The sequence below is a fragment of the Sardina pilchardus genome, chromosome 21 (assembly GCF_963854185.1).
Source record: "Sardina pilchardus chromosome 21, fSarPil1.1, whole genome shotgun sequence".
NCBI classification, from domain to species: domain Eukaryota; kingdom Metazoa; phylum Chordata; class Actinopteri; order Clupeiformes; family Clupeidae; genus Sardina; species Sardina pilchardus.
The window spans coordinates 31,036,736-31,061,950 of record NC_085014.1 but is presented as its reverse complement, the minus strand read 5'-3'; the positions used below and the strand labels follow the sequence as shown (position 1 = coordinate 31,061,950).

General features: G+C 37.0%; 1 protein-coding gene across 1 annotated transcript in view; it reads left to right on the top strand.

Moving 5' to 3' along the window:
• Positions 1 to 25,215, top strand: part of ids (iduronate 2-sulfatase) — a 55,342-nt gene that overhangs the window by 10,440 nt on the left and 19,687 nt on the right. The window contains exon 4 of the mRNA XM_062524736.1: positions 16,715 to 16,803. Coding sequence (XP_062380720.1) covers positions 16,715 to 16,803 — 89 coding nt within the window. The remainder of the gene's footprint in view (positions 1 to 16,714; positions 16,804 to 25,215) is intronic.

Below are 25,215 nucleotides of genomic sequence, written 5' to 3'. Positions count from 1 at the left end.
GTACCTAGCAACCAACATATCAACCATTAAAATTAAGCGTTTATGACCGTTTCCATAGCAACCAACATGATTATACTGCAGTAACTTCTTGTTTCCTGATAGTGGCCACCATGGATACCCTAGCAACAAATGTTTCAAAATAAAAGTCCTCACTAGCAAGTTAGCTAGTTAGCATGGTTAGCATAGTTAACATAGTTAGCATTTTTAGCATAACTGCAAAAAACATCAACTAAGTTAGCTAATCAACCTGGTTAGCATTGTTAGCAATTTTAGCATTGTTAGCATAGTTAGCATTTTTAACATTATTGCTAGAAATCATCAGTTAAGTTAGCTAATCAACCTGGTTAGCATTGTTAGTTTAAGTTAGCATTGTTACCATAGTTAGCATTGCTAGCATAGTTAGCATAACTGCTAGAAATCATTAGCTACGTTAGCTAATCAACCTGGTTAGCACTGTGAGCATAGTTAGCATAGTTAACATTTTTACCATTACTGCATGAAATCAGTAGCTAAGTTAACCAATCAACCTGGTTATCATTGTTGCCATAGTTAACATTTTAACATGAATAGTAATCATTAGTTAAGTTAGAACTGGGAATGTTTCAGCTTTAAACTGTCTACCTTCACACTATCAACTCTCTGTAAACTATGCAACCACCATGTTTACCCTAGCTACACCTTAGTAACCATATCTACATTATCTATCTATTTTTGCATTTCATGCACTGGTAATTCCTTGGAATTGCATTTCTAGTTATTCTTCTAACGCACGCAAATCAGCTAGAACCGTTTAACGTAGAAACTTCATTCAAACTGCGTTACGTAGGTCTTACTTAGGACATGTGTGCTATGACTTTTCAACTTTGTAACTTTTATACTTTTTAAACTATTAGTTAAAAACTATTACAATTTCCCCCATAGACTTAACATTGCTCATTATGACATCACGGCAGCAATTAGAATCTTACGCCAGGTGGCCGGCCACCTGGGCACCAACTGTCAGTTTCTCTGGCTTTAAGCATACAGTCTCTCAGAAGACTACATATCCTGTTAACGGTTTCCTCTGTCCACAACTGTTTCAAAATAAAAGTCCTCAGTGCAATAATACACCATTAAATCATTTAACCATTGAAACTACTCAACTATTGAACTGTTCAACCATTCCAACTGTCAGTTATCAGCCACTATGCCTCCAGTCAACTACATGAAACCTCCATGTACCTAGCAACCAACATAGCAACCATTAAAATTAAGTGTTTATGACCGTTTCCATAGCAACCAACATGATTATACTGCAGTAACTTCTTGTTTCCTGATAGTGGCCACCATGGATACCCTAGCAACACATGTTTCAAAATAAAAGTCCTCACTAGCAAGTTAGCTAGCTAGCATGGTTAGCATAGTTAGCATTGTTAGCATTTTTAGCATAGTTAGCATTTTTAGCATAGTTAGCATTTTTAGCATAATTGCAAAAAATCATCAACTAAGTTAGCTAATTAACCTGGTTAGCATTGTTAGCAAATTTAGCATTGTTAGCATAGTTAGCATTTCTAGCATTACTGCTAGAAATCATCGGTTAAGTTAGCTAATCAACCTGGTTAGCATTGTTAGTAAAATAGCATTGCTAGCATAATTAGCATTTTAGCGTAACTGCTAGAAATCATTAGCTAAGTTAGCTAATCAACATTTTAACATGAATAGAAATCATTAGTTAAGTTAGAACTGGAATGTTTCATCTTTAAACTGTCTACCTTCACACTATCAACTCTCTGTAAACTATGCAACCACCATGTTTACGCTAGCTACACCTTAGTAACCATATCTACATTATCTATCTATTTTTGCATTTTCATGCACTGGTAATTCCTTGGAATTGCATTTCTAGTTCTTATTATTCTTCTTCTAACGTGTTTAATGCAGCTTCAACCGTTTAACGTAGAAACTTCATTCAAACGTTGTTGCGTAGGTCTTATTTAGGACATGTGTGCTTTGTATGTTTCAACTTTGTAACTTTTATACTTTTTAAACTATTAATTAAAAACTATTAAAATTTCCCCATACAGTGTAGACTTAACATTGCTCATTATGACATCACGGCAGCAATTAGAATGTTACGCCAGGTGGCCAGTCCAGGTGCAGCAGCTCTCTCTCTCTCTCAGGCTACATACACTGGCTCTCTTAAGACTAGCCAGTTAAATTGATTACACCTGTATCTGTATCCACTACTCTCAGTAGAGAGCTGTGTCTCTCCAGTCTACAAGAATATAAGGCACATTCCATCCAACTTTCTATCCATTCATCTTCTTCAGACCATTCACTCATCCACCCATTAAACTGTCTATCAACATCTATTAAACAATATGCCTATCAACATCCATTAAACTCTCTGTCTATCAACATTAATTAGACTATCTACATGTACATTCAACTTTTAAATGATTTACTCTGTCTCAGGCTTTAAACACACTCTGGTTCTCTTAAGACTAGCCAGTTAAATTGATTACACCTGTATCAACTACTCTCAGAGAGCTGTATCAGTGTCTCTCTTAACAAGAATATAAGGCACATTCCATCCAACCTTCTATCCATTCATCTTCTTCAGACCATTCACTCATCCACCCATTAAACTGTCAATCAATATCTATTAAACAATCTGCCTATCAACATCCATTAAACATTCTGTCTATCAACATTAACTAGAAATGCAATTCCAAGGAATTACCAGTGCATGAAAATGCAAAAATAGATAGATAATGTAGATATGGTTACTAAGGTGTAGCTAGGGTAAACATGGTGGTTGCATAGTTTACAGAGAGTTGATAGTGTGAAGGTAGACAGTTTAAAGATGAAACATTCCAGTTCTAACTTAGCTAATGATTTCTAGCAGTTACGCTAAAAATGCTAATTATGCTAGCAATGCTAACTTTACTAACAATGCTAACCAGGTTGATTAGCTAACTTAACCGATGATTTCTAGCAGTAATGCTAAAAATGCTAACTATGCCAACAATGCTAAATTTGCTAACAATGCTAACCAGGTTGATTAGCTAACTTAGTTGATGATTTTTTGCAGTTATGCTATAAATGCTAACAATGCTAACTATGCCAACCATGCTAACTAGCTAACTTGCTAGTGAGGACTTTTATTTTGAAACATTTGTTGCTAGGGTATCCATGGTGGCCACTATCAGGAAACAAGAAGTTACTGCAGTATAATCATGTTGGTTGCTATGGAAACAGTCATAAACACTTAATTTTAATGGTTGCTATGTTGGTTGCTAGGTACATGGAGGTTTCATGTAGTTGACTGGAGGCATAGTGGGTGATAACTGACAGTTGGAATGGTTGAACAGTTCAATAGTTGAGTAGTTTCAATGGTTAAATGATTTAATAGTGTATTATTGCAGTGAGGACCTTCATTTTGAAACAGTTGTGGACAGAGGAAGTAGTGAAACAGGATCTGTAGTCTTAATGAGATTGTATGCTTAAAGCCTGAGACAGAAGGTGCCTCTCATAGCGTTTACGCGTCCTCTCTCGCTCCTCACTGATCTACATAAAGAATGATGGAGCGGCAACAATGGGATAGTCTAGCCCTTCTTCTATCTTTCTTTATGTAGATCATTGAGGATCGAGGAGCGAGGGAGGACATATAAACGCTGCTTGAGAGGGACCCACAGTAAATACTTTAACAGTTGTATGTATATAGTCTAATTAATGTTGATAGACAGAATGTTTAATGGATGTTGATAGGCAGATTGTTTAATAGATATTGATTGACAGTTTAATGGGTGGATGAGTGAATGGTCTGAAGAAGATGAATGGATAGAAGGTTGGATGGAATGTGCCTTATATTCTTGTTAAGAGAGACACTGATACAGCTCTCTGAGAGTAGTTGACACAGGTGTAATCAATTTAACTGGCTAGTCTTAAGAGAGCCAGAGTAATCTTAAAGTCTGAGACAGAGTAAATCATTTAAAAGTTGAATGTAGATAGTCTAATTAATGTTGATAGACAGAGAGTTTAATGGATGTTGATAGACAGATTGTTTAATAGATGTTGATAGACAGTTTAATGGGTGGATGAGTGAATGGTCTGAAGAAGATGAATGGATAGAATGTTAGATGGAATGTGCCTTATATTCTTGTAGAATGGAGAGACACAGCTCTCTACTGAGAGTAGTGGATACAGATACAGGTGTAATCAATTTAACTGGCTAGTCTTAAGAGAGCCAGCCTGAGACAGAGTAGATTGTTTAAAAGTTCAATGTAGAGCGTCTAATTGATGTTGTTGATAGGCAGACTGTTTAGAATGGGTGGATGAGTGAATGGTTTGAAGAAGATGAATGGATATAAAGTTGGATGGAATTAGGAGGACTTATTTTGATACTGTTGTGCGCAGAGGATACAGGGGAACAGAATATGTAGTCTTCAGAGAGGAGCCTGAGAGAAACTGACAGTTGGTGCCCAGGTGGCTGACCAGCTGGGGTAACATTCTAATTGCTGCCGTGATGTCATAATGAGCAATGTTAAGTCTATGGGGAAATTGTTAATAGTTTTTAATTTATAGTTTAAAAAGTATAAAAGTTACAAAGTTAAAAAATACATTGCACTGATGTCCTAAGCAAGACCTTCGTAACACAGTTTGAATGAAGTTTCTACGTTAAACGGTTCAAGCTGAATTGCGTGCGTTAGAAGAAGAACTAGAAATGCAATTCCAAGGAATTACCAGTGCATGAAAATGCAAAAATAGATAGATAATGTAGATATGGTTACTAAGGTGTAGCTAGGGTAGACATGGTGGTTGCATAGTTTACAGAGAGTTGATAGTGTGAAGGTAGACAGTTTAAAGATGAAACGTTCCAGTTCTAACTTAACTAATGATTTCTATTCATGTTAAAATGTTGATTAGCTAACTTAGCTAATGATTTCTAGCAGTTACGCTAAAAATGCTTATTATGCTAGCAATGCTAACTTTACTAAAAATGCTAACCAGGTTGATTAGCTAACTTAACCGATGATTCCTAGCAGTAATGCTAAAAATGCTAACTATGCTAACAATGCTAAATTTGCTAACAATGCTAACCAGGTTGATTAGCTTACTTAGTTTATGATTTTTTGCAGTTATGCTAAAAATGCTAACAATGCTAACTATGCTAACCATGCTAACTAGCTAACTTGCTAGTGAGGACTTTTATTTTGAAACATTTGTTGCTAGGGTATCCATGGTGGCCACTATCAGGAAACAAGAAGTTACTGCAGTATAATCATGTTGGTTGCTATGGAAACGGTCATAAACACTTAATTTTAATGGTTGCTATGTTGGTTGCTAGGTACATGGAGGTTTCATGTAGTTGATTGGAGGCATAGTGGATGATAACTGACAGTTGGAATGGTTGAACAGTTCAATAGTTGAGTAGTTTCAGTGGTTAAATGATTTAATAGTGTATTATTGCAGTGAGGACCTTTATTTTGAAACAGTTGTTGACAGAGGAAGTAGTGAAACAGGATCTGTAGTCTTAATGAGATTGTATGCTTAAAGCCTGAGACAGAAGGTGCCTCTCATATATAGCGTTTACGCGTCCTCTCTCGCTCCTCACTGATCTACATAAAGAATGATGGAGCGGCAACAATGGGATAGTCTAGCCCTTCTTCTATCTTTCTTTATGTAGATCATTGAGGATCGAGGAGCGAGGGAGGACATATAAACACTGCTTGAGAGGGACCCACAGTAAATACTTTAAAAGTTGTATATAGTCTAATTAATGTTGATAGACAGAATGTTTAATGGATGTTGATAGGCAGATTGTTTAATAGATATTGATTGACAGTTTAATGGGTGGATGAGTGAATGGTCTGAAGAAGATGAATGGATAGAAGGTTGGATGGAATGTGCCTTATATTCTTGTTAAGAGAGACACTGATACAGCTCTCTGAGAGTAGTTGACACAGGTGTAATCAATTTAACTGGCTAGTCTTAAGAGAGCCAGCGTGTACTCTTAAAGCCTGAGACAGTAAATAATTTAAAAGTTGAATGTAGATAGTCTAATTAATGTTGATAGACAGAGAGTTTAATGGATGTTGATAGACAGATTGTTTAATAGATGTTGATAGACAGTTTAATGGGTGGATGAGTGAATGGTCTGAAGAAGATGAATGGATAGAATGTTGGATGGAATGTGCCTTATATTCTTGTAGAATGGAGAGACACAGCTCTCTACTGAGAGTAGTGGATACAGATACAGGTGTAATCAATTTAACTGGCTAGTCTTAAGAGAGCCAGCCTGAGACAGAGTAGATTGTTTAAAAGTTCAATGTAGAGCGTCTAATTGATGTTGTTGATAGGCAGACTGTTTAGAATGGGTGGATGAGTGAATGGTTTGAAGATGAATGGATATAAAGTTGGATGGAATTAGGAGGACTTATTTTGATACTGTTGTGCGCAGAGGATACAGGGGAACAGAATATGTAGTCTTCAGAGAGGAGCCTGAGAGAAACTGACAGTTGGTGCCCAGGTGGCTGACCAGCTGGGGTAACATTCTAATTGCTGCCGTGATGTCATAATGAGCAATGTTAAGTCTATGGGGGAAATGGTGATAGTTTTTAACTAATAGTTTAAAAAGTATAAAAGTTACAAAGTTGAAAAATACAAAGCACATATGGCATAAGCAAGACCTACGCAACAAAGTTTGAATGAAGTTTCTACGTTAAACGGTTGAAGCTGAATTGCGAGCGTTAGAAGAAGAAGTTTAATAATAACTAGAAATGCAATTCCAAGGAATTACCAGTGCATGAAAATGCAAAAATAGATAGATAATGTAGATATGGTTACTAAGGTTTAGCTAGGGTAAACATGGTGGTTGCATAGTTTACAGAGAGTTGATAGTGTGAAGGTAGACAGTTTAAAGATGAAACATTCCAGTTCTAACTTAACTAATGATTTCTATTCATGTTAAAATGTTGATTAGCTAACTTAGCTAATGATTTCTAGCAGTTACGCTAAAAATGCTTATTATGCTAGCAATGCTAACTTTACTAACAATGCTAACCAGGTTGATTAGCTAACTTAACCGATGATTTCTAGCAGTTATGCTAAAAATGCTAACTATGCTAACAATGCTAACTATGCTAACTAGCTAACTTGCTAATGAGGACTTTTATTTTGAAACATTTGTTGCTAGGGTATCCATGGTGGCCACTATCAGGAAACAAGAATTTACTGCAGTATAATCATCTAGTGGATACAGATACAGGTGTAATCAATTTAACTGGCTAGTCTTAAGAGAGCCAGCCTGAGACAGAGTAGATTGTTTAAAAGTTCAATGTAGAGCGTCTAATTGATGTTGTTGATAGGCAGACTGTTTAGAATGGGTGGATGAGTGAATGGTTTGAAGAAGATGAATAGATATAAAGTTGGATGGAATTAGGAGGACTTATTTTGATACTGTTGTGCACAGAGGATACAGGGGAACAGAATATGTAGTCTTCAGAGAGGAGCCTGAGAGAAACTGACAGTTGGTGCCCAGGTGGCTGACCAGCTGGGGTAACATTCTAATTGCTGCCGTGATGTCATAATGAGCAATGTTAAGTCTATGGGGGAAATTGTAATAGTTTTTAACTAATAGTTTAAAAAGTATAAAAGTTACAAAGTTGAAAAATACAAAGCACACATGGCATAAGCAAGACCTACGCAACAAAGTTTGAATGAAGTTTCTACATTAAACGGTTCAAGCTGAATTGCGTGCGTTAGAAGAAGAATAATAAGAAGAAGTTGCGGAAGAAGATTTGGAATAACAGTACAGTGCATTTTCATGCACTGTAACTAGAAATGCAATTCCAAGGAATTACCAGTGCATGAAAATGCAAAAATAGATAGATAATGTAGATATGGTTACTAAGGTGTAGCTAGGGTAAACATGGTGGTTGCATAGTTTACAGAGAGTTGATAGTGTGAAGGTAGACAGTTTAAAGATGAAACATTCCAGTTCTAACTTAACTAATGATTTCTATTCATGTTAAAATGTTGATTAGCTAACTTAGCTAATGATTTCTAGCAGTTACGCTAAAAATGCTTATTATGCTAGCAATGCTAACTTTACTAACAATGCTAACCAGGTTGATTAGCTAACTTAACCGATGATTTCTAGCAGTTATGCTAAAAATGCTAACTATGTTAACAATGCTAACTATGCTAACTAGCTAACTTGCTAGTGAGGACTTTTATTTGGAAACATTTGTTGCTAGGGTATCCATGGTGGCCACTATCAGGAAACAAGAAGTTACTGCAGTATAATCATGTTGGTTGCTATGGAAACGGTCATAAACGCTTAATTTTAATGGTTGCTATGTTGGTTGCTAGGTACATGGAGGTTTCATGTAGTTGACTGGAGGCATAGTGGATGATAACTGACAGTTGGAATGGTTGAACAGTTCAATAGTTGAGTAGTTTCAATGGTTAAATGATTTAATAGTGTATTATTGCAGTGAGGACCTTTATTTTGAAACAGTTGTGGACAGAGGAAGTAGTGAAACAGGATCTGTAGTCTTAATGAGATTGTATGCTTAAAGCCTGAGACAGAAGGTGCCTCTCATAGCGTTTACGCGTCCTCTCTCGCTCCTCACTGATCTACATAAAGAATGATGGAGCGGCAACAATGGGATAGTCTAGCCCTTCTTCTATCTTTCTTTATGTAGATCATTGAGGATCGAGGAGCGAGGGAGGACATATAAACGCTGCTTGAGAGGGACCCACAGTAAATACTTTAAAAGTTGTATGTAGATAGTCTAATTAATGTTGATAGATAGAATGTTTAATGGATGTTGATAGGCAGATTGTTTTATATTGATTGACAGTTTAATGGGTGGATGAGTGAATGGTCTGAAGAAGATGAATGGATAGAAGGTTGGATGGAATGTGCCTTATATTCTTGTTAAGAGAGACACTGATACAGCTCTCTGAGAGTAGTTGACACAGGTGTAATCAATTTAACTGGCTAGTCTTAAGAGAGCCAGAGTACTCTTAAAGCCTGAGACAGAGTAAATAATTTAAAAGTTGAATGTAGATAGTCTAATTAATGTTGATAGACAGAGAGTTTAATGGATGTTGATAGACAGATTGTTTAATAGATGTTGATAGACAGTTTAATGGGTGGATGAGTGAATGGTCTGAAGAAGATGAATGGATAGAATGTTGGATGGAATGTGCCTCATATTCTTGTAGAATGGAGAGACACAGCTCTCTACTGAGAGTAGTGGATACAGATACAGGTGTAATCAATTTAACTGGCTAGTCTTAAGAGAGCCAGCCTGAGACAGAGTAGATTGTTTAAAAGTTCAATGTAGAGCGTCTAATTGATGTTGTTGATAGGCAGACTGTTTAGAATGGGTGGATGAGTGAATGGTTTGAAGAAGATGAATGGATATAAAGTTGGATGGAATTAGGAGGACTTATTTTGATACTGTTGTGCACAGAGGATACAGGGGAACAGAATATGTAGTCTTCAGAGAGGAGCCTGAGAGAAACTGACAGTTGGTGCCCAGGTGGCTGACCAGCTGGGGTAACATTCTAATTGCTGCCGTGATGTCATAATGAGCAATGTTAAGTCTATGGGGGAAATGGTGATAGTTTTTAACTAATAGTTTAAAAAGTATAAAAGTTACAAAGTTGAAAAATACAAAGCACATATGGCATAAGCAAGACCTACGCAACAAAGTTTGAATGAAGTTTCTACGTTAAACGGTTGAAGCTGAATTGCGAGCGTTAGAAGAAGAAGTTTAACTAGAAATGCAATTCCAAGGAATTACCAGTGCATGAAAATGCAAAAATAGATAGATAATGTAGATATGGTTACTAAGGTGTAGCTAGGGTAAACATGGTGGTTGCATAGTTTACAGAGAGTTGATAGTGTGAAGGTAGACGTTTTAAAGATGAAACGTTCCAGTTCTAACTTAACTAATGATTTCTATTCATGTTAAAATGTTGATTAGCTAACTTAGCTAATGATTTCTAGCAGTTACGCTAAAAATGCTTATTATGCTAGCAATGCTAACTTTACTAACAATGCTAACCAGGTTGATTAGCTAACTTAACCGATGATTTCTAACAGTAATGCTAAAAATGCTAACTATGCTAAAAATGCTAAATTTGCTAACAATGCTAACCAGGTTGATTAGCTAACTTAGTTGATGATTTTTTGCAGTTATACTAAAAATGCTAACTATGCTAACAATGCTAACTAGCTAACTTGCTAGTGAGGACTTTTATTTTGAAACATTTGTTGATAGGGTATCCATGGTGGTCACTATCAGGAAACAAGAAGTTACTGCAGTATAATCATGTTGGTTGCTATGGAAACGGTCATAAACACTTAATTTTAATGGTTGCTATGTTGGTTGCTAGGTACATGGAGGTTTCATGTAGTTGACTGGAGGCATAGTGGATGATAACTGACAGTTGGAATGGTTGAACAGTTCAATAGTTGAGTAGTTTCAATGGTTAAATGATTTAATAGTGTATTATTGCAGTGAGGACCTTTATTTTGAAACAGTGGACAGAGGACGTAGTGAAACAGGATTTGTAGTCTTAATGAGATTGTATGCTTAAAGCCTGAGACAGAAGGTGCCTCTCATATAGCGTTTACGCGTCCTCTCTCGCTCCTCACTCATCTACATAAAGAATGATGGAGCGGCAACAATGGGATAGTCTAGCCCTTCTTCTATCTTTCTTTATGTAGATCATTGAGGATCGAGGAGCGAGGGAGGACATATAAACGCTGCTTGAGAGGGACCCACAGTAAATACTTTAAAAGTTGTATGTAGATAGTCTAATTAATGTTGATAGACAGAATGTTTAATGGATGTTGATAGGCAGATTGTTTAATAGATATTGATTGACAGTTTAATGGGTGGATGAGTGAATGGTCTGAAGAAGATGAATGGATAGAAGGTTGGATGGAATGTGCCTTATATTCTTGTTAAGAGAGACACTGATACAGCTCTCTGAGAGTAGTTGACACAGGTGTAATCAATTTAACTGGCTAGTCTTAAGAGAGCCAGAGTACTCTTAAAGCCTGAGACAGAGTAAATAATTAAAAAGTTGAATGTAGATAGTCTAATTAATGTTGATAGACAGAGAGTTTAATGGATGTTGATAGACAGATTGTTTAATAGATGTTGATAGACAGTTTAATGGGTGGATGAGTGAATGGTCTGAAGAAGATGAATGAATAGAATGTTGGATGGAATGTGCCTTATATTCTTGTAGAATGGAGAGACACAGCTCTCTACTGAGAGTAGTGGATACAGATACAGGTGTAATCAATTTAACTGGCTAGTCTTAAGAGAGCCAGCCTGAGACAGAGTAGATTGTTTAAAAGTTGAATGTAGAGCGTCTAATTGATGTTGATAGGCAGACTGTTTAGAATGGGTGGATGAGTGAATGGTTTGAAGAAGATGAATGGATATAAAGTTGAATGGAATAAGGAGGACTTATTTTGATACTGTTGTGCGCAGAGGATACAGGGGAACAGAATATGTAGTCTTCAGAGAGATTGTAAAGCCTGAGAGAAACTGACAGTTGGTGCCCAGGTGGCTGACCAGCTGGGGTAACATTCTAATTGCTGCCGTGATGTCATAATGGGCCATGTTAAGTCTATGGGGGAAATTGTAATAGTTTTTAACTAATAGTTTAAAAAGTATAAAAGTTAGCAAGTTGAAAAATAGAAAGCACACATGGCATAAGCAAGACCTACGCGACATAGTTTGAATGGAGTTTCTACGTTAAACGGTTCAAGCTGAATTGCGTGCGTTAGAAGAAGAATAATAAGAAGAAGTTGCGGAAGAAGACTTGGAATAACAGTACAGTGCATTTTCATGCACTGTAATAATAAGAAGCCTAGGAAGAACAGTACAGTGCATTTTCATGCACTGTAATAATAAGAAGAATAGGAAGAACAGTACAGTGCATTTTCATGCACTGTAATAATAAGAAGTAGTAGAAGAAGAAGAAGAAGAAGAAGAAGAAGCCTAGGGATAACAGTACAGTGCATTTTCATGCACTGTAATTAGACTATCTACATACAAGTATTTACTGTGAGTGCCTCTCAAGCAGCGTTTATATGTCCTCACTCGCTCCTCGGGCCTCGATCCTCAATGATCTACATAAAGAAAGATAGAAGGGCTAGACTATCCCATTGTTGCCGCTCCATCATTCTTTACGTAGATCAGTGAATTGTCAATTGTTTCCTCTGTCCACAACTGTTTCAAAATAAAAGTCCTCACTGCAATAATACACCATTAAATCATTTAACCATTGAAACTACTCAACTATTGAACTGTTCAACCATTCCAACTGTCAGTTATCATCCACTATGCCTCCAGTCAACTACATGAGACCTCCATGTACCTAGCAACCAACATAGCAACCATTAAAATTAAGTGTTTATGACCGTTTCCATAGCAACCAACATGATTATACTGCAGTAACTTCTTGTTTCCTGATAGTGGCCACCATGGATACCCTAGCAACAAATGTTTCAAAATAAAAGTCCTCACTAGCAAGTTAGCTAGTTAGCATGGTTAGCATAGTTAGCATTGTTAGCATAGTTAGCATTTTTAACATAACTGCAAAAAATCATCAACTAAGTTAGCTAATCAACCTGGTTAGCATGGTTAGCAAATTTAGCATTGTTAGCATAGTTAGCATTTTTAGCATTACTGCTAGAAATCATCGGTTAAGTTAGCTAATCAACCTGGTTAGCATTGTTAGTAAAGTTAGCATTGCTAGCATAATTAGCATTTTTAGCGTAACTGCTAGAAATCATTACCTAAGTTAGCTAATCAACATTTTAACATGAATAGAAATCATTAGTTAAGTTAGAACTGGAATGTTTCATCTTTTAACAGTCTACCTTCACACTATCAACTCTCTGTAAACTATGCAACCACCATGTTTACCCTAGCTACACCTTAGTAACCATATCTACATTATCTATCTATTTTTGCATTTTCATGCACTGGTAATTCCTTGGAATTGCATTTCTAGTTATGACTTTTTATCTCATAATTATGACTTTCTATCTCATAATTATGACTTTTTATCTCATAATTATGACTTTCTATCTCATAATTACGACTTTGCATCTCATAATTATGACTTAGTATCTGCCAGTTTTTTTCCACCAAGTGGCGGAAACGGGCTTCCATAGAAAGTGCAATAAGACCAACTGAAAATGAATCCTGGCGTTTTTCTAGGTTGGTCAATGAGTGCATTTACCGTAAATATTGGAATAGAGCGGCAAAAACGCCTCTAACTTCCTGCTGGAATTGAACCTTTAAAAAAAAAAAAAAAAAAAAAAATCCACGATTTTAGCATAAGAATAGAATCTTTATTTGTCATTATTCAACAAGTTGAACAACGAAAATTGCAAGTGTCCACTAACAGTGCCAGTATAAAAATAAAGATAAGAGATAAAACCTAAAATATAAAAATATAAAATACATATAAATAAATAGATACATTCACATCAGCGGGCTTTGGCAGCATTTAGAAGTGATATGGTTGATGGGTAGAAACTGTTCTTAAGTCTGTTTGTATGTGTTTTTGTGGATCTGAAACGTCTGCCAGATGGCAGACGTTCGAAAAGTTTGTGTCCTGGATGAGTGGGGTCTTGGAGGATCCTGGCAGCACTCTTGAGGCAGCGTGATTTGTACAGGTCCTCTAGAGGGAGGAGACTGCTTCCAACAATCCACTGGGCAGTGTGAATTATCCTGTCTAGCTTCTTCCTCTGTGCAACTGTGCAGCTGGAGTACCATGCACAGAGGCAGTAGCTCAGGACGCTCTCCACTGTGCTGCGGTAGAAGGACACCAGAAGCTTCTCTGTGATGTTGTTGAAGTAACATAAATGGTCATTTTTCTCAGAAACGCCTGTTGCGACAAGCGACTGGTTTTGCCGTGGAGAGTCACATTTTCTTCTGTTTGGACTTCAAAAAGACTTTGACTTTCAATTGCCAAATTAAACAAGCCTATGAGGAACATTTAGAAACCCAGATGTTTTCTAAAAGTACACCTCCTGCCAGGAACATTTCTGTAAATAACGACACTCAAACATGTGGGTCGGGGATGTCCACTTGTAACACCCACGAACGTAATAACTTCCCACAAATGTAATAACCCACAAACGTAATAAAAATATGCACTTTTAAAATGTAATAATCCTGCAAACGTTATGATTGCCCATAAATGTAATAAGTGGCCTACTGTTAACATAATAAAAAAAAATCCCACAAACGTAATAATTATTACTGTACGTTTGCAGGATATTATTACATTGGTGGGAACATTGAAAAAAAAATATTACATTACCCTCCCATAAACGTAATAAATCAGATTTGTTGAAATTGTTACGGTTTGATCACTGCACAGCTTTGGTGAAAACATTACAACTCTGAGCCTAACTCAAAAGCTAAAAACGGTTACTGTTATTATTATTATTATCATATTATAATGATTATAATGATAATAATAGTGAAGAAGTGAAGAAATAAGAAAATAAAAATGTCCTCCAATAGAGTGGGGTGGTGGTGGAGAAAAAAAAAAGACTTTTACCGTTTTTGTGTTTGAGTGTTGTGGTATAGTAATAGTTCTAGTTTACCACTGTTGGCTTACAATTTACTTTTTCCTGTTCATTTTATATATGGACAAAATAACAAATAGATGGAGTCATGGAGAGGTTGAATTTGATTAAATAAGTTCAACTCTTTCAACATATCAGGTATTTCCTGAAAATTAATTCTTAATATCCGTCTCATTCACACTTTTTCTCCATCTCTAGCCACTTTCCAGCTAGAGCCGAAATTTAGATATCAAAATCTAGTATTTTTCAAAATAGTAATTGAAATGTGTTCAGTTTACATCAAGTCTCCGCCTACTTTGTGTGGTTCAAGCCTCACATCTTTTGATAATAGTATAATGTTTTCACCAAAGATGTTTAAAGATATTTTTGAAAAAAAGTTTATTTGACATTTAACCATTGTGCATATTGCAGACATACTGATTTCATAAATTTTATTGGCATAAAATATTTGCATTGTAAGACATTTATTTGATACAGCTATTTTTGGCACAACTCTTTCTAGTGTTAAAGAGAAACTATGCAGGATTGGCGATTTCATCTTAAGTTTCGGTTTCGTTTTTTCATTTTCGCTCGTTTTATGCTTGCATATTTCTCTGCAGAGCTTCCCCGACAGCTTTAGCGTGTATATTTATACATATATAGGCTATATATAAATTGCAAGCGTGGTTCTTCTTGTTCTTTATGCGTCTAAGCCTTCCAGATGTAAACAGGGAACGATCATCTCCTGAACAAACTGCAAGGTTGCAATAGCGGATAGGGACACTGGGGGCGGGAGGAAATATTACTGTTTTCGCTAAAACTGGTCAGTCAAGCAAAACAACGATTTCTAAGCGATTTTATGACTATGAAAAAGTTGCATAGGGTCTCTTTAACATTCAGGAATTTAATATTAGGGGCTAAACTTAGCATATGCTATTCATTCACATTGTCAGTTGTGGTGAGAATGAATAAATGTTAGTTTGAAAATATGCACACACAAATCAAACTTTATCAATAAAAACAAATGAGGGAAGCAATTAAACATATTCAGCATGCCACTGTATCAGGTTTTAAGCTCTGACAGCAGGCTACATGGTTAGAGATATGAGGTGACGGACAAATAAGCTCCTACATCTGATAAAACAGTAACAATTTCACCAAATCTGTGATTTATTATGTTTATGGGAGGGTAATGTAATACGTTTTTTCAATGTTCCCACCAATGTAACAATTTCCTGCAAACGTAATAATTATTATGTTTGTGGGAAATATTTTATTACGTTAACAGTAGGCGACTGCATTTATGGGAAATTATTATGTTTGCAGGCCAGTCTCAGTGCAATTAAACAGATGGCCGTAATGAAAACAATATCGACTTCCCACCCAGCATGCCTAATAACTAACCATATTAATAACTTGCTAACTTGAAACTATGATGACCATATAAACAATTCACCAACATGAAGCTCCCATACAACTACTCTATAAACTAACAGCTAGTAGTACAGATGCAGCTCCAGAAAAAACACGAGTTGAGTTCAGTAAAGCTAAGGTCATGAGTTCACTTAGTCCAGGTACACTTAAAAATACGACCCCCTCAAAAAAAGGCCAGTCTCAATATTAAATTCATCAAATTCAATTAATCACATCTTCAAAACCAAAATGAAACCATATTGCTGCGCCGTGATGAGGTTTGTTGATTTCTGCCCTATTGATTGAAGCAAACTTGCACAATTTCTTTAGGAAAATGGAAAAAGACATATGTTTGTACTCAAATTACTTTGAATATGGAGTCCTTACAATTTCAAAACTTGCAGAAGTGTAGTCCATAGGTAAAGGAATATACTGAAGAAATGTTCATATGGTAAGTCTGAAAGTTGGCCTACATGTAGGTTTATCCATACAAAATGCCAGTTTTTACCCATCTGGAAGGACAACATGAAGTGCAATACTGTCCTATGCATGCTGCCCTTCTGTGTTTTACCCCATCTGATATCCTTTAGTACGCTGATGCTTCTTTTTGTATTGTTTCTAACATTTCTCCAGTGGATTATGACTTGTGTTTTGGCTGCATGAAAACCTCTGCTTTGTGTGCTTACCCTAAAGGCATTGTTTCCAACCACACGGATGACTACCCGTACAGCTGGTCTGTACCATCGTATCATCCTCCCTCTTTCCATTATGAAAGGAGGAAGGTCAGTGTCAAGCTTGCCCAAATGTTTAGGCCTTATTACCCCTATTAGTCTGGTGCCTTGTGTATTCCCCCTGGATATTGATATTTAAATTGATTGTTTTTTTGCCTTAATCGATATGATTGAGATAGATATAGACATTCCCCTTTGTCTTCAAATGTTTAGCTTCCATATTTGTGAGGTCATGACTCAGAATGTTCATGGCATGCAAATTATGCGTCTATGCATGGATTAAAGTTTTCTGTCCTATGACTGATTTCCGTCAGCTCGGGTCTCAAAAGACCAAGAATGTAATGTGGTGCAGATCCGAGAAAAAAAAAGTGGAGGAGGGTGGGTGGTCTACAGCAGTGATATGATTCTTTATGCGATATGAACAGCTTCCAGCAGACAGAAAGAATTAAACTAAGATGGTCCAAATCAACAGACGTCTCAAATATTCTCTTTTTTGTTAGGGCTATAGATGTAGAGAATTCATGGAGAAAAGAGCAGAGGTTTGAGAAGTTTGCTTGAACAGTTGCGCAGTGACATTTCCTGATGCATGATAACGCAAAACTTCATAAGCTAACGCAGAAAATGATACAACAGCGTTCAATGCCCCATCAGTCTCAAATGCTGGTTAGTTTAAATAAGTTAGGTTAGGTTAGGTTATATTAAGTTAAATTATTTTAGAACACAAATTCAGTCTAAAACAAAGACGAGACACATTGGCTACAGATGCTCATGTAGTGAACTTGATGATGATGATGATGATGATGATAAATTGTTGCATAATAATAATGGTAACACTTTCTATGAACCTTGTATTTATAATGGTTTATGAAGGTGTTCATAATATATTATGAGGTCTCTATAGAGCTTTGTAATGCTCATTGTAATCATATGTATTCATGACTCATAATCACCTTTGTGATACATTATGACAAGTGAAAATGAATGATTATAATTTAAATCAGGAAACTGCATTATAAACATGCAGTGATTCCTGTTAATCAGTCAAATGTTATATGCATCACAACTACTTGCTTTGCTTGAGTCATATAATAATCAATAATGAATTTGACCTCTACATTATAGGTTCGTATGTGCTTGTTATAATGTGAATTACAAAGATTTATGACGAAAGCGAATGAGAATAAAAAATCAAAGAAAGAAAGATGAACCAACGTTTTGTAGCCTGTTAGCCGCCTTGGCACAAACAGTGGACTGTTCCGGTAGACATTTGTCCTTCTCTCTGTGTGTGGGCTAGGCCTATGTGCAAAGACAATCAAGAAGCAACAGAGCAAGAAAAAAAATAGGCGCATGCTGGCGCATTGGCTAGTTGCTCTTTTTTTTTTTTTAAATGCCTCACTGCTGGGTATCAAAACACTTCAACATCAGCACATGTAACATGTGTAAAACTATTCCGTCTTCCGTGTTATGAGGGAAGACATATTTCTTGAAGCATTTGGGAACACACTGAATGAACTTGAAAGTCCCTCAACGTTACTTAGAAATGCGTTTGACCTGGCAGTTCTATGGTAAGCCATTTTAACTTAGCCTACCTTATAGCAAGCCACCTAGGCCTATGATTCAGAAAATGTTTGTCTAGGAGCGCTTCTTGGACTCAGAAAAAGTTCAGCTGGAAAAAACAGAGGAACTCCAAGCCACCTAGGCCTATATTGGATGAACATGAAAGCAGAGCTTACCATTGTGTGTACACCATGGCAAGCTGTTTTAACATTTAAATATTATGCATAGAAGCAATGAGATATTGATAGTAAATTCAGTATAACAGTTCAATTTCATATTTTGTGTGTGTTAAAATTTTTGTTATTGGGGTTACGGGGTAACCATATCTTGTTGGAGTGAACATAAATTATAAGGAGCTAGATAAGATGCAGATACAACAAAACATAAACAAATGAGGTACTTGAACAGCCTTCCGTGCATATAGCCTATTCATGCTAGACCATTTCATTGTAAAAAATTGTTTTGGCACCGGCACCGTTTTAAAAGTATCGATTTGGCACCGGTATCGGATAAAACCCAAACGATACCCAACCCTATTTAACACTAGAAGCGCCGTGCCGTTCTGACCCACTTATAACTAGAAGCGCCGCGCCCCGGTCATCTGACCGCTTTGACGTCCTACTAGAAGCACCGTGCTAACCTAGTATGGTTTCAATAACAGTAGCCAGGATTTGATGCTGCATTTTACAGGCTACCGTGGCTACTTTCTATCATTCATTCATTTATACTTGAGGGAGAAGCATCTTGTAGGCTACCTCGGAGGGAGGGAGATAGAGAGAGCAATAGGCTATGCTGAGCAGGCATAGGCGCGAGAAGTAAATAGGCTAAAAAATGATGAGTGAAAGATGTTCTCAGTTTTGCGAATGTTGTATGTTTGCGATGTCTGCTGAAAAGAGCTACATTTTTTTCTAAATTTTAAAGTTAACTTCTATGTGAATTCGTGGTTCAGCATTCACACAACTCGCACGTAGGCGAATTCGAACATTCTGAAACGCGCATTTACGATCAAGATTGCGCATTCTTCCATGAGTTGCCTAAACAGCCAGCCTACTGCTCTGCCTCACAAATCAAACAACTAATACAGTAGGCGTAACATACTGAAAGATGCAGAGGGAAGAGAGGGGGGGGGGGGGGGGTAAAGTGAACTGGTTAGACGAGTGTATGGGGGACGGGGAATGATCGCACAAGACATAAGCTAATTGCTCTTCTATTGAATGCCTCCATGTGCGAAGGTTTCAAATACAGTAGGCTATGTTTGCAATGGATAGTGTGTTATGTAGGCCTAAAGTGCTGCGCCGATCATCGGCCGTCTGTATCATCTTTAAGTGTCTTTGTGCCTCTCCGAATCCGATGGAGACTGAAAAATAATAATAGGATAATAATAATAATAATAATAATGATTTTCTTGCTCTAAAATGGGATGTCAATTGACAAATGTAAACACCAAAAACTCCGCCTTGAACTAATTGTTGTACTGCTTATTTGTCTTTATTTCAAAACGTTTGTTTTTTCATCTGTTTATTTCAGATAATTTGTTATTAAAAACCATTAACGAAAAATAATTGTTCATCAACGCTGAAAAACGGTCATTGAATTCAGTCAATGTTAAAAAAGCTACAAATTTTCGCTCGTGGCTGGGATTGAACCCAGGTCGATCGAGTGCTAGACGAGAGAGCTAAGTTGCGCCACTCGCCGCTGTACGATTATAGAAACAACATCCAAATCTTTTTGGTAAATCGATAGTAACTAGTGGTTTATTGACAGCAAATATGTAAGAAAATGCTTATACATTAGTCTGAGCTTTAAAAGATACAACTATAGAAGATATACAACTTAGAAAATATACAACTATGAATGTAGGCTACATGGGCATACTAAGTAAGCCCAAATAAATGCATAAGAAAAGTTTGCCCAAAAAGTTTGCCCGCTGATGAATGATTTGGCCGAAACTTATTTATATTTGACGAGTTTCATCTGGAAATAATTCATAAGAATCGCTTGCCAATGTCCTTTGTTAGTTGCGTGCAGATGAATGATTTGGCGTTTTTTTTTAGCATTGTTCAATTTTGAGATTTTGTGCTAGTTTGTTACCTTAGCATGTATTCTACCACCTACAACAACAAAGTCCGATTTGCACATTTAAGTGTTTATTTCATGACATTTTGTCTACTCGTGCCTATATATTTCTCTTAAAGAGGAATTATGCAGGATTGGCGATTTCATCTCGGTTTCGGTTTGGTTTCGGTTTGGTTTTTCATTTTCGCTCGTTTTATGCTTGCATATTTCTCTGCAGAGCTTCCCCGACAGCTTTAGCGTGTATATTTATACATAGGCTATAAATATATAAATTGCAAGCGTGGTTCTTCTTGTTCCTTACGCATCTCAGACTTCCAGATGTAAACTGCAGCGATCGTCTCCTGCAGAAACTGCAAGGTTGCAATAGCGGATAGGGACACTGCATAGGGTCTCTTTAATTTTACCAAAAGTTCCCATTCTAAAGTGTCATGTACTACCGCGACCGTGATCCAAATCATATTGTGTCTGACACCGTTGGAAAGCCCTGTTTCTCCTACATGACGCTGTGTGATCCAAATATGGGCATTTCCTTTGTATAAGCAACCAATCGCGAAAGTTCAAAGAGGAGTCTAAGCTGAGAATGCATTTCATTGGCTGTGCTTCAAGGCTGTTTTCTCAAAACGACTTTTTCCCCACACTTCATGCAAAGCATCTCCACTTCTGCAGCACCTACATGCACCAAACTTTCCAGTTTTATTCCTAACTATATTTGGAGGATATTTACAGAGGCATTTGTTGATATAGCATTCTTGGCCTAATTTATATTACTTTTTATGCCTAAAAAAGAGGACGAAAATCCATTTTTTAAGCCAATTGACAGTATTTTCTGATTTAAAAAAAAGATATTCATAATCACCTCAGTAAATGTTTTTTTTATTTGATATATTAACACAGCATAACAATAATTTTCAACCTGGCTTTTTCCAATGGTCAGATCCTTCGCATCAAAATACTGTATGCAAATTAGCACATATTTAATTAGTTATAGCCTAATTAGCATATTTAAACATCAAATTAAAGAAAACTTGCAATACATCTTTTTCTCCAATTTATGTGAGTATTCAACTGGTAAAGTTTCATGAAGATATCTTTAAGTTAAAATGTTCCCCTGTTCACCTGTAGTGTTTCGCCTTAAATATGACTAATTTCAGCTGAAAATAATTTTTACACAGGTAGACCTATGCTGCCCTACAAAGCAGTAACTGCGTTTTTGGTCTATCTTTTTTTATTATAATTTTCATAACATTCAACTTGTTATGAAGATTGATATTTACCAAAAATAAGTTAATGTTAAGTAACAAAACCTCCACATGTCCAATAATTCACCTACAACTACTTAGGCTGGACAGCAGGATAAATTTAAGGTAATTTTTTTCTGTTTTTTTCAGTTGGCAGTTACTGCCTTTTAGCTTTGTAGTGCCTAATAGAACAACGTCGCAATGCATTTTCAAAACAAACATTTTACCACTGTAAATCGCCTCCATAGACTATGCCATGTAAATGGAAAAATGGTTATTAACGTAAATCACATATAATACATATTTCATATATAAACTATATGTTTGATGGTAAAATATTATTTTCATGCCCGACTGACAGGAAACTTACAGGAGGAAGCCCTTGCGACATCTGCTGTGAGAAAAGAGAGCCGCAGCCTGAAAAAAAAGGCAGAACGTGAGACTGGCAGTGTTGTCATGGAAGTACGATCAAAATAGCTCTAATAGTATAGGCCGATATGTAGCAAAATAAAGTGTTTGGAACATTTCATATAGATTTTTGCAAATTATGTTTTTTCACTTCCTCAGACCCTATAGTTTGCAAAACTACCTGTTTCCGATTTTTTCCCGGGCTGCACAGGCCCGAAATCCAAGATGGCGGATATATCACCAAAAATGGCAAATAATCGCCTTTTTAAACATTTCAAATGGACATATGGTATATATTAGGTATAATGATTATATATATATACATTTTCTAAATAATTGAATTACTAAATATGACCATTAGTAACATGAGTCTCATGATAATCAACCAATAATGGGTGTAACCACCATTATGTTATTATGGTACTTTTATTTGCATACCCGTTGACTGATTATGTTTCCTTCACATAACCTAACTAGAAAAGCACTTCCGCAGACTTCCACCTGTTTTACTCTACCTAGGTTGTCATACATTTGAACCTAAACTATTCAGATCGCCACCACGTGGTCATACCATGCCGTTACACCAAAAAGCGAAAAACATAAACGCCTCCAGAATCCCGACGGTGATACGGATCACTCCCAAAATGTAATAGTTTCTTCTGTGGGTCATTTCTGACCACCTCTGAACATTTTATCATTTGAATTAATATACTAGCACAGCCCTTGTTACTCGTGAGCTTTTTCAGGAAGAACTCAGTTCTGTAATCTTAACGATCTGATGGCAGGGGACCACCAGGAAAATGAACCAGCACTTGTGTGTCCAGACATGGACTTTTATAAAAGAGTTCAAAAGGTCATTAAAGTAGACTACATCACATGCCTACTACTACACTATATGTAAGAGACATGGGATGTGTCTTTACTGGATAGGAGTTAGTATAGGAATAGCCTCCCCTGAGCTATAATAAGAAAATGTATATTAATAATCACCCTGTTTGATCAGTTGCTACACTACAGTATATTGCCAAAAGTATTGGGTCACATGCCTTGACTTGCATATTAAATCCCATTCTTAATCCATAGGGTTTAATTTAATGTTGGTCCACCCTTTGCAGCTATAACAGCTTCAATTCTTCTAGGAAGGCTTTCCATAAGGTTTAGGAGTCTGGTTATGGGAATATTTCACCATTCTTCCAGAAGCGCATTTGGGAGTCAGCCTCCGCTCTAATTAATCCCCACGTTCCTTTAGTTTCAATGAAAGGAGCTCTGAATGCTTCAGCATTGACCAAGAGATTTTTGACAATTCCATGCTCCCAACTTTGTGGGAACCATTTGGGGATGACCCCTTCCTGTTCCAACATGACTGTGCACCAATGCACAAACCGAGGTCAATAAAGACATGGATGCAGATAGAGTTTGGTGTGGATGAACTTGACCTCCTAACCTCAACCTAATAGAACACCTTTGGGATGAATTAGAGCAGAGACCAGTCTCGTCGTTCAACATCAGTGTGTGACCTCACAAATACGCTTCTGGAAGAATGGTCAAAAATTCACACACTCTTAAACATTGTGTGAAAGCCTTCCCAGAAGAATTGAAGCTGTTAGTATCAGTTAGATATTTTAAAAAAAGTGGACCAACATCATATTAAACCCTGTGGATTAAAGGGATATTCCGCCATTTGTGGAAATACGCTCATTTTCCACCTTCCCTCGAGCAAAACAATCGATATTTACCTTGTTCCCGTTCATCCAGCCATTCTGTGAGTCTGGCGATACAACTTTTAGCTTCAGCCTAGCATAGATCATTGAATCTGATTAGACCATTAGCTTCTCGCCTGCTAGCTTCATGTTTAAAAGTGACTAATATTTCTGGTAATTTTCCCATTTAAAACGTGTGTCCTATCAAGTTAGAAAGTGCAATAAGACCAACTGAAAATGAACCCTGCCGTTTTTCTAGGCTGATTTGACATGGAACTACATTCTCATCTGGCGTAATAATCAAGGCAACTTGCAGCTACTGGCACTACTACTGCTTGATATCTATGGGGACTATTTTCAGATGCTGCGTACGATATCACTGCGCCTATGGTACGTTTGCAAGTTGCCTTGATTATTACGCCAGATGAGAGTGTAGTTCCATGTCAAATCAGCCTAGAAAAACGCCAGGTTTCATTTTCAGTTGGTCTTATTGCACTTTCTAACTTGAGAGGAGACACGTTTTAAATGGGAAAATTATCAGAAATCTTAGTCACTTTTAAACATGAAGCTAGCAGGCGAGAAGCTAATGGTCTAATCCGATTCAGTGATCTATGCTAGGCTGAAGCTAAAAGTTGTATCGCCAGACTCACAGAATGGCTGGATGAACGGGAACAAGGTAAATATCGATTGTTTTGCTCGAGGGGAGGTGGAAAATTAGCGTATTTCCAAAAATGGCGGAATATCCCTTTAAGAATGGGATGTCGCTTAAGTTCATATGCGAGTCAAGACAAGTGACCTGATACTTTTGTCAATATAGTGTTTCTGGAGGTTCTGGTTTCATCTGGAGGGAGATTATCATTTTTTTCATGCTTTTCCATTTCACTGCATGTGCCTCAGCCATGGTGCTACTTTTGTGGTCACCATAGATGATCTGTCTCGTGAACTTGTAACACCTCCTGTATCACCTCATCCTCAAAGTCAAGGCTATCTCCACACTGTGAGAGCTATTGCACAGGGTTCTTTGCCATCTGGTCATACACTGAATTCTTATCCTTGCCACAGAATCCAGTTAGGATCACATCCGATCATATAGTGCAGCTGCACAATGCAGTCTACCATCTTGTCAGTTATCAGATCACTGCAGGCTACCATATTCTACTTTCTCTTGATGTAGAGCATACCAGAAAGTTGCTTTGAGATTAACGCTGGTTCGACATAGGCATCATTACCAGCAGAATCAAGGACAACAGGTCCATGATAGCCTGATTCTCGCAGCATTGCGTAAGTGGAGAAGATGATAGTGTTTGCCTCAGACTGGTCAAAGCAGAAGTTCTGCATTGGTTGCTGGGTTGACAAGTTAGTACAGTGGGGGCCACCAGAGTAAACAATCTCTGCATCAACAGTTTGTGCAATGTCAGTCAGGTAGCCTCATATCAATTTTTGTAGATGCCCCATGTTACTTACGCTACAAAGCAATGTGTTAA